At 35.0% G+C, this 11390-nt stretch overlaps 1 protein-coding gene across 3 annotated transcripts in view; it reads left to right on the plus strand.

The window, feature by feature from the left end:
* The window catches only part of URI1 (URI1 prefoldin like chaperone), a 61538-nt gene that overhangs the window by 34292 nt on the left and 15856 nt on the right, over positions 1–11390 (plus strand). For all 3 annotated transcript variants that reach the window (XM_004015132.5, XM_042231921.2, XM_060398022.1), the window contains 2 exons: positions 305–383; positions 1427–1562. In XM_004015132.5, coding sequence (XP_004015181.1) covers positions 305–383; positions 1427–1562 — 215 coding nt within the window. The remainder of the gene's footprint in view (positions 1–304; positions 384–1426; positions 1563–11390) is intronic.

An 11390-nucleotide genomic window follows, 5' to 3' on the forward strand; every position in this document is an offset into this window, starting at 1 on the left:
AAACTTACTGTCTCCCTTAATTTCCAAATTTTCTTTAGTTCAGATGATCCTCTACTTTAGGGAACAATAATTCTCAAGATATGTGTGTTCTACATCTAAAAGCTGAGAGTCTTAATTCTTTGATAAGTGTATGGTGGAATAATGCCATTGCTAAATTTTGTAGAAACACGATTTTAAAATAAAAAAATACTTTAATCTTTAAATTGCTGAAATTAGGTTTTTGATTAGCTTATGATATGTAGCCTACTTGAGGAACCATTAATTTGGGTATTAATATAGTATTTGGTATTTTTTTTGTCAACAGGAAGAAGGTAGATAATGACTATAATGCTCTTCAAGAAAGACTCAGTACTTTGCCTGATAAGTTGTCTTATAATATCATGGTATGTTTGATATGTTTCTTTTAAAGTAGAATATTGTTTCTTGAAAGTTAGCTATGTAAAGTAAAAAGGTGTTTTTTTGCTTTATGTGTATTGATTTACAGGTTGACTCCCTGGACTAGATCAGAGATAACTACCATAGTAAGGAAGGTTTCTGTTTTACTTTATAATAATGCACTAATTGTGATAATAGTTGGTATTCTTTTCCTTTTTTTAGATTTATATTATGTTATGATGACATAAATGGCATAAATGTTAGCATAAAATTTGACATATTTGGTATGCAAATTTACTATGTTAGCAAACTAAGTACAGCAGAAATATGGTATGTAGTCATTTCCTGTTAACCAGAGCAGCAGTAGACCATAATGTTATGTATCTTGGAGAATTAAACCCTAGAACATTGATTTTATATATATAAAGGTGCTGCTAATTTTTTTAAATATTCAGATCTTCATATCAACATATCATTCTATTTGTGAGCCCTGAAGAGATTCTTTGCATGAATATTCTTTTTCATGAAGACTGTGTTCTTAATTTTGACCAGATATTTTGAAAATACATTGTTCTTTATTATACCAGCTCAAATATTTCATAAATTTTGTAAACCTTTTAAAGCTCTTTATTTGTTAATTCCTGTTTTGCCCCCAAAAGACCCTATTTTCTCAGAAATAATTTTCAGTTGAAAAAAATCAAAGTTAGTCTTTATTAATACTTTGTTTCTAGTTTGCTTTCGTTTAGATTTATGACTGAGCAAAAAATGAATATGTTTGGAAGCAACGCTGATTTCTCTGAAAGCTATTCTTGTAAATATGCTCATTTCTTTTCTTGTTTTAATGTTGATAAATTAACCTAAATTTTTTCTAAGGTTTTCCTAGTGAAATTATAATGTCAAATGTCCATGAAGTTGACACTTTATTTTTCTCAGTGAGGAGATTTTTTAAAAAAGACCTCCACACAGAGCTTTTAATGCTGTTTCATAAAATGTAGTTTTTAGTGTTTTAAATTTTTTTTTAACCTTCTTTCTCTTTTTTTTTGAACAATAGGTACCATTTGGCCCCTTTGCCTTCATGCCAGGAAAACTTGTCCATACTAATGAAGTCACTGTTTTACTTGGGGACAATTGGTTTGCAAAATGTTCAGCAAAGCAGGCTGTTGGCTTAGTTGAACACCGGAAAGAACGTATGTACTAATTATAAATGATGTTTCTTTGCTGGATATTTATTGGTTCACAGAGTGCCAGGCTGATGGACTGTTTGTTATTAACAGTACCTTGAACTGAGTTATTAGATAAGTGTCACAAGTCTCCAGGCTATTTTCGATTCTGTTGAATTGGAGATAGTTTGAGCAGATCCAGCATTTGAAAATGTGGACTGGAGAATGGAACATCTGGGTTGGAAATGTCACCCACATTAGCATGTTTTTAGAAATTACCAGGTGTGAAAGTCATCACACATGGTTTTGTAGATAGCAGATGGATAGATATAAGAATTGGGGTCATTTTATATTTTATAATTGGTTTGCTTTAGTTGCTTTTCAAGACTTTAATTTTCCCCAGAATACTTCAGAACACAGAGGAATTTGCTTCCTACTTATTGGACTAGGATAAATATCTATTTGCGAAACAATTCTTAAACATGTGTTTTGGTTTGGAAGAACTCATGTTTCCATTTTACAGAAGAAAAGGCCAGGTGTGGAGAAATGCTATCTACAACATCACAACTTAAATGGTTTGAGGTTTCTGCCTCATTTCATTGAGGTCATTCTAGTTTTCTTTAGATAGTGTTTGTTGGTTTATGTATATCCATCCATACATTTTTTAGTTGGTTTGATTCACTTGGGCTCTAACTTAGTTGCATTTTAATATTAGGTCTGTTTAATATCTAATACATGTTTTTATTTCTGTAATAGCATACTTAAATTGATAGCATAATATCACCATACCTGCTTTTTACTCTTCTACTTTAATGTGTTTCTGAAAACAAATTTTTGAGGCTCCTGCTGTTTAAATGAGGTCATGTGGATAGAAAACAGCCGAGTTTTCTAAAGCTGAAATTATTTCACTTATATATGAGTGGGTACTAGTTGGAGAACTCATTTACTCAGTGAAATCCTGGAATCTATATTTGGAGACTCTAATTGCAAGTCAAAGCCTATAAGTTTATAATTGATATATATTTTGATCTTTTGTGACAGTAATCAGAATCGTATTGTTTGGCCTGTGTATAATTCCTGGCAATGATAATTCTTTTGGCATTACCACATTAAAGTAAGTCATGTATATTAGAGCCAAGAGAATGGGTATAATTCTTTAAAGGTCTTTCTTAATGGTGAAGACTTGCTTTATTTACTGGGGAAACTGCTGATAAGAAATCAGTTCATCTTTTGAAATTTGTTCACTTTGATTTTCATTTGGATGTTTCAGCAAAGAAATCTTTAGGATCATTTTGGCTTATATTAATGAAAGAACACTTTTAATAGATGAGAGCTCTAGAATGGCAAAATATTTTTTGGTAAATCACTTTCTAGTGTTAAATGCAGTTTTAGGAAGTGACCAAAGCAATGACTTTTGGGATCAATATTTATCTAAAATATTTTTTGGAATATATATATAAAATTATGTTTGAGAATCTGTTTTGGTAAGTGAATTCTAAATAGTTGTTTTCTTCACAGTTTTATAGTAATTTATAATTGAAGAAATTGTTTAGGCATATCTAGTGTATTTAACACTAGAAAGTGATTTACCAAAAAATATTTTGCTATTCTAGAGCTCTCATCTATTAAAAATGTTCTTTCATTAATATAAGTCAAGCCTGGCGTGCTGCAATTCATGGGGTCACAAAGAGTCGGACACGACTGAGCGACTGAGCTGAACTGAACTGAAGAAAGATACTTTATTTTTCTTAAGGCAGAAGAAATATAACAGGTTAAACATACTTACCTCAGGGTCAACAGGGTAACGGGGGAAGGTGAAGGGAGGTCATGGAATGTTTAAAAAATATTAAAAATAAAGGATAAAATGGGTTTAACACAACAACAGTAAGAGGATTCAGAGGTGGTAACTCAGAGGAAGAGGATTTCTAAAAGAAAGATGGCAAGCTCAGTGCCTTACCCTTTTGCTCACGTCTGGCATTTTGTCATTTAACATGAATATGAGCAGCTTTTTTAGTTTTCTAATTTTTTAAATGATTAGAGTGAAGTTGGCATTTTATTTGGTATACTGTTTTATTAGTTACAACTAATTGTGATTAAAGATTTGTTTAACCAGCACTGCAATCAGGAAGCAGAATAGGATTCAGGATATACCATAGTTAGTCAGGACACAGGACCACACCGAAAACTCTCCTGTGTTTTCCTTTTTATGGTCATATACTATTACCCCTGATCTGTCTCTATCACCTTTTCCAGAATGCTGTATCAGTGGAATCACACACTAGATAACCTTCTGAGACTGACTTTGACTCATCCAGTTTGTTCTATATGTGAAAAGGTAGTAGTATAAACACTACTTCATTGCTGAATAGTGTTCCATTACATTCATGTACACAGGTTTTCTGTTTATCCATTGAAAGACATTTGGGTTTGCTTCCATTTTTGGCAGTTACAAACAGAGTTGCTATATATCTTTTTGTACAGGTTTTTATGTGACTGTAAATTTTGTTTGCTGTTCAGACATACCTGTTCTCTTTTGGTGTCTGGCTGGCTGGCCTCATAGATGGTATTCCTTCCTCTGCACTGCTTCAAAAGAGCTTAAGAATTGGTGTTAATTCCTCTTTGAATGTTTGGTAGAATTGATCTGTGAAGCCATCTGTTCTGGGCTTTTATTATTAGAAGGTTTTGGATTATTAATTAAATCTTCCTTGTTCTAGGACTACACAGATTTTCTGTTTCTTCTTGTTTCAGTTTTAATAGTCTGTATGTTTCCAGGAATTTGTCCATCTAGCTTATCAGGTTTGTTGGCATTTAACTATTATTCTTTCATATTCCTATTTCTGTAAAATAAGTAGTGTTGTCACCATTTTAATTCTTTAATTAATACACTTCTTACTTACGACTCAGGTTTTTATTCTTCCTCTGCAGGTTTACTGCATATTTCATTTCACATTCTATATGTGAGTGTGTAAAGGCATCTCTGTTTTTATTTATGGTTTTAGTCATCTGAGTCTTCTTTCTCTTTTTTCTTTGCCAGTCTGGGTAAAGGCTTATCCATTTTGTTGGTCTTCTCAAAGAACCAACTTTTTAATTTTGTTGATTGTTTTCTGTTGTTTTTCTTGTCTCTGTTTTGTTTATTTCTACTCTAATCGTTGTTATTCCTTCCTTCTGGTAGCTTTGGATATAGTTTATTATACTTTTCAAGTTTCTTAAAGCATATAAGATTATGATTTGAGATTTTTTTTAATGTAGGTTGTTTACAGGTATAAATCTCTTAGCATTGGTTTCTCTGCGTCCTGTAAATCTTGATCTGTTGTGTCTTCATTTTTGTTGATCTCAAGGTATTTTTTAGTTTCCTTTATAATTTCTACTTTGACGCATTCATTGTTTTGTTAAATTTCCTTGTTTGTTAAGTTTCCATTTTGCCTTCTGTTGTTGGTTTCTAGTTTCATTTCATTTGATTGAAACCATACAAAGTATTTTTTCCAAGCTTGTGAAAAGGTTTAAGGCTTGTTTTGTGACCTATCATGTGGTCTTTCTTAGAGAATGTTGTGTTTCCCTTAGAAGAATGGGTACTCTGTTCCTGTTGGGTGAATATTCTGAATGTATCTGTTAGGTCTATTTGTTCTATAGTATTATTAAGGTCCTCTTTCCTTATCAGTCTCCTTTGTGGTTCTTTTGTCCTTTATCGTCCTTTGTTGACATCTCCAGTTCTTATTGTAGAACCACTTGAACTGTGTCATTTTTTGCTTCATATATTTGAGGCTCTGTTGTTAGGTTGTGTGTATTTTTTATATTTGAAAATTTTATTGATGTATAGTTGATTTATAAGTTTTAATTTTTATTATACAGCAAAATGATTCAGTTATACGTACATATATTCTTTTCCATTATGGTTTATCACAGGATATTGAATATAGGTCCGTGTGCTGTACGATAGGACCTTGTTGTTTATCCATCCAGTATATAATAGTTTGCATCTGCTAATCCCAAGCTCCCAATCACTCCTTCCCCCACTTCCCCTCTCCCTTGGCAACCACAAGTCTGTTCTCTATATCTGTAAGGCTTTTTCTATTTCATAGCTATATTCATGTGTGTCTTAGTTTCAGTTCAGTTCAGTTGCTCAGTCGTGTCTGACTCTTTGTGACCCCATGAATCGCAGCACGCCAGGCCTCCCTGTCCATCGCCAACTCCCGGAGTTCACTCAAACTCATGTCCATCGAGTCAGTGATGCCATCCAGCCATCTCATCCTCTGTCACCCCCTTCTCCTCCTGCCCCCAGTCCCTCCCAGCATCACAGTCTTTTCCAGTGAGTCAACTCTTTGCATGAGGGGGCCAAAGTACTGGAGTTTCAGTTTTAGCATCATTCCTTCGAAAGAAATCCCAGGACTGATCTCCTTTAGAATGGACTGGTTGGATCTCCTTGCAGTCCAAGGGACTCTCAAGAATCTTCTCCAACACCACAGTTCCAAAGCATCAGTTCTTCAGCGCTCAGCCTTCTTCACAGTCCAACTCTCACATCCATACATGACCACAGCAAAAGCCATAGCCTTGACTAGATGGACCTTAGTCGGCGAAGTAATGTCTCTGCTTTTGAATATGCTATCTAGGTTGGTCATAACTTTTCTTCCAAGGAGTAATCGTCTTTTAATTTCATGGCTGCAATCACTTTAGATTCCACATATAAGTGATAATGTGTGGTATCTGTCATTCTCTTTCTTTCTTTGCTTTCCTTAAGTGTGATGATCTCTTAGTCCATCCATGTTGCTGCAAATGGCATTATTTCATTCTTTTTATAGTTGAGTAATATTCCATTGTATATTCATGCATTTGTATCCATTTATCTGTCCATTGACATTTAGATTGTTTCCATGTCTTGCTATTATAAATAGTGTTGCTGTGAATTTAGGGGTGCATGTACTTTTCCCCAGTTATAGTTTTGTCTGGATGTATGTCCAGGAGTGGGATTGCTGGATCATATGGCAACTCTGGTTTTAGTTTTTGTGAGGAACCTCCATACTGTTTTCCATAGTGGCTGCATCAGTTTTGAGTTCCCACCAACAGTGTAGGAGGCTTTCTTTTTCTCCACATCCCCTCCAGCATTTGTTGTTTGTAGACTTTTTGATGATGGCCGTTCTGACTGGTGTGAGGGTGGTACTTCATTGTGGTTTTGATTTGTATTTCTCTAATAATTAGTGATGATGAGCATCTTTTCATGTGCCTGTCCATTCTCCTAATCTGTGCCTTCCATATTGTATTTAATACATTTACCTTTATAGTAACTTTATAGAGTATTGCCATTTTATTATTTTTTGATATGTCTTTTGTACAGCTTTTATATATCTCATTTCCTTCATTATTGCCTTCCTTTGTGTTTAGTTGGGTTTTTTTCTTTGTGGTAATGTGTTTTGATCCCCTTTCTCATTTCCTTTGTTAATGGTTTATAAGTATTTTGTTTGTAGTTACTATGGAGATTACTTACAGCATTGTAAAGTTGTAACAATGAATGTATTTTGAATTGGTTCCAACTTAACTTCATTCCTCCATATTCTGGCCTGGAGAATTTCATGGGCTGTATAATCCATGGGGTTGCAAAGTCAGACCTGACTGAGCAGCTTGCACTTTCACTTTGGGCTTCCTTGGTGGCTCAGCTGGTAAAGCATACGCTTAAAATGTGGGAGACCTGGGTTTGATCCCTGGGTGGGGAAGATGCCTGGAGAAGGGAAAGGCTTACACACTCCAGTATTCTGGCCTGGAGAATTCCATGGACTGTATAAGTATAGTCCATGGGGTTGCAAAGAGTCAGACACGACTGAGCGACTTTCACTTTATAACTTAAATAACTTAGAAAAACTTTTCTGTATAGCTCTGTTCCTTCTTTATATTATCAGTGTCACAAATCATACCTTTATATTGTGTACCTATTAACAGATTTATGATGATTTTTTAATGTACTTTTACATCCTGTAGCAGATAAAAAGTGGAGTTACAAACTGTAATGATAGTTATACTGTTTTTAATTTTTGCCAGTGTTTGCCTTTCCCAGAGGCATGTAGCTTCTAGTTACTGTCTAGTGTCCTCTTTCATTTCAACTGAAGAATTCCCTTTAGTTTTTTGTAGGGCAGGCATAACAATAAGGAACTCCTTCAGCTTTTGTTTATTTGGAAATGTCTTAATTTACCCTTCTTATGTGAAGGACAGGTTTGATGAATGTGGGATTCTCAATTGAGAGTTTTTTCTCTCAGCATTTTAAGCCTATTGGAATTCTGACATCCAAAGTTTCTATTGAGAATTCTGCTTATATTGTTATGAAGATCTCTTGTGATGATTTTCTTTGTCTTTGCTGTTTTGAAGATTCTCTGTCTTTCAAAAGTTTGATTATGTATCTTGTTGTGGGTCTCTGGGTTTATTCTACCTGGAATTAGTTGAGGTTTTTGGATTTGTTGATCTTTGGGCAAATTTAGAATTTGTTTGGCAGCCATTATTTCTTCAGATAATCCCTTTGCCACTTTCTCTTCTTCTTGAGATTTCCTTAATGTACATATTAATCTATCTGATATGTCCCATGAATCCCTTAGGCTCAGTTCACTTTCTTCATTCTTTTTTTCTGTTCATTAGACTTGATGATTTCAAATGTCTAATCTTTGAGTTCACTGATCCTGATTTTCTTCTGCTTGTTCAAATATGTTGTTGACCCTGTAGTGAATTTTTGAATTTAGTTGTTATATTTTTCAACTCCAGAGTTTGTTTGTTTCCTTTTTATAATTTCTGTCACTTTGTGGATGTTCTCACTTTCTTCATGTATTGTTTTTAAAATTTACTTTCAGTTCAGTTCAGTTGCTCAGTCGTGTCTGACTCTTTGCGACCCCATGAATCGCAGCACGCCAGGCCTCCCTGTCCATCACCTACTCCCAGAGTTCACTCAGATTCATGTCCATCGAGTCAGTGATGCCATCCAGCCATCTCATCCTCTGTCGTCCCCTTCTCCTCCTGCCCCCACTCCCTCCCAGCGTCAGTCTTTTCCAATGAGTCAACTCTTTGCATGAGGTGGCCAAAGTACTCGAGTTTCAGCTTTAGCATCATTCCTTCCAAAGAAATCCCAGGGTTGATCTCTTTCAGAATGGACTGGTTGGATCTCCTTGCAGTCCAAGGGACTCTCAAGAGTGTTCTCCAACACCACAGTTCCAAAGCATCAGTTCTTCAGCGCTCAGCCTTCTTCACAGTCCAACTCTCACACTTTAGTTATTTGTATTTCTCTTTAGCTGTTTGAGCATATACACAGTTGTTTTAAAGTCTTGTTCTAGTATATCTGATGCCTCTGTTTCTTCAGGGAGTTTCTGGAGATTTATTTTGTTCTTTTGAATGGACTATGTTTTCCTTTTTACTGTATCCTTTAAGATTTTCTGATGAATGATGAAAATTGGGCATTTGAAAAAACAAGTGTATGTGGAATATGTATTGCAGATAATAGGCTGGTAAGAAACTTTCGTGATTTATCTTATGAGGCAGTATGTGTATTCTTTAGTATCTCCAGTGAGGTATATCTTAAATGCATTGATATTTTGTTATAAAGTATAAATTTTTGACTTTTGGTTTTATCTACATAATAAATGTAGATAGCTTTAAAACATCATATACCTTAAAATAATGAAAAAGTAGCATCCTTCTGTGTACCTCTCTGCTTCTAGTCCTCACTCCATAGAGATATTTCATCTAGTGTTTAAGCTAATTTTTTGCTTTGTTCTTTTTATGTATACTTCCCAAGTACTTTGCGTATTCTGTTTTCTTGATTCTTTTTTTCCAATTTTATGTAGTATCTATTAGTTGCCTACCTATAATTGAAGGATAACATGTAATTCATTTACATCTTCTTCTCCCTGACCATCGATCTTTTAGTATTTTTATTACAATTTTTGTTTGCTCAGCATTCATGCTTAACTGTAATTCCATTTCCATTTTTGAACAACCTTTCATTTGAAGTTTACTGTTTTATTTTTGTTTGTTGCATAAGTTATATATCTATTGTTAATTCAGCCAAACACTTTTATTCTTGGAGACCTCTGTACTAGAGTCCTTCATAGTCTTGCTTTGATTTGTACTAGCTCCCATCTTGAGTTTCAAAGAATGTCTATCTTCCTAGTCTTTTCCTTTATCATTGTACCATATCTTTGCCTCTTATTTATTTCCTATTTCTTGATTCCCACGGCATCTCCTTTCAAGTTTTGCTCATTTTGTTGGAGGGTGTGTGTGTGTGTGTGTGTGTGTGTGTGTGTGTGTGTGTGTGTGTGTGTGTGTGTGTGTGTGTGTGTTAGTCAGTCACTCAGTCATGTCCAACTCTTTGCAACCCCATGGACTACAGTCGGCCAGGCTCCTCTGGCCCTGGAATTCTCTAGGCAAGAATACTGGAGTGGGTTGCCATTTCCTCCTTCAGGGGATCTTTCCAACCCAGGGACCAAACCTGGGTCTCCTGCATTACAGGCAGATTCTTCATCATCTGAGCCACCAGAGGATAACCTTCAGTAATTTTCTAGACAGGTGTGTGGGAGATACATTTTTTGAAATTTTGCATGTCTGCAAATATTTTTTTATACTCCTGCTTTTTGTAACTCATCTATTTAGAATTCAAAGTTGAAACAGTTTTGAAGGCTTTCTGTCTTATGTGTTGCTACTTAAAAATCTGATGCCATCACTTTCCTTTGTATGTGACTGTGTTTTATCCCTTTAGAAATTTTAGGTTCCTGTCTTACTCTTAATGATCTGAAGTGCTACTGTGATATACCTCGTGTAGAGCTTTTAAAGTTCATTTGCTAGGTGTTTGGTGGGACCTTTCAGTGTGGAAATTCATGTCCTACAGTTTGGGGAAATATTTGTTATTATTTCTTTGATAATTTCTCTCTCCTCTTGTCCATCTCTTTGTTAAAATTTTTTACTTGATCTTATTTCTATTTTATGTTTGGAATTGTGGATTGAGTTTTTTTTTGTTGTTTTTTCTTAAATTCCTATACATTTTAATTCCCAGGAGCTCTGCTTTTTGTTTGCTCATTTATTTGTTTGTTGTCCTTTGAATGTTTCTTTGGTGTAGGTACTATTCTGATTTCATAAATATAAAATGTTGTTTTGGATTTTAGAGTTTTTTTGTTTAAAGTTTTCTTCATACATTGCCTTTGGTTTTATTCCTTTCATAGTTAATTTTTTTCTTCCTTTCACGTTAGTAGTGAAGACTTCAAACATTTGGTGATCATAGGCTAACCATTCATACTCCTTTTTAAAAATTTTTATTTATTTATTTGGCTGTGCCAGTTCTTAGTTGCATCATAGAGCATCTTCAGTCTTTGTTGTGGCATGCAGGATCTCTAGTTGTAGCATATGGGAACTAGTTCCCCGACCTGGAATCCAGCTTGAGCCCCCAGCATTGGGAGCTAGGAGTCAGCCACTGGATGACCAGGAAAGTCCCTAACCATTCATACTCTTGAAGAGTTAGGAGACTGTGTGTGTGGGGCAGTTTGTTGAGTAGCAGCTTTTCTGTCAGGAGTTAAAAGTCGCATACTGGCTTTTCTCATTAAGAGATTGATAAAATATCAGCAGTCTTGGAGTTAATTAGCATCCTACAAAAGGATTTTCTAATCTTCCCCTAGTGTTTGAGAACAGGGCTGGATGTATCAGAGTTCAGTATGTATGCTGGTTTCACCAAGACATTTCCTGTTCTCTTCTTAGTTCTTCACCCCTCACCATAATTCCTGTAAACCACTCTAGGCTGTAAATCTTTTGGTAACTCAAGAAGGATGATTACTTGGCTATACTTTGGGGGGATGCACACTTTAATTCAGGTCTTTGTTTTTAGTTCACCTTTTCCTTCAG

The sequence above is a fragment of the Ovis aries genome, chromosome 14 (genome assembly GCF_016772045.2).
Source record: "Ovis aries strain OAR_USU_Benz2616 breed Rambouillet chromosome 14, ARS-UI_Ramb_v3.0, whole genome shotgun sequence".
In the NCBI taxonomy this organism is placed as follows: domain Eukaryota; kingdom Metazoa; phylum Chordata; class Mammalia; order Artiodactyla; family Bovidae; genus Ovis; species Ovis aries.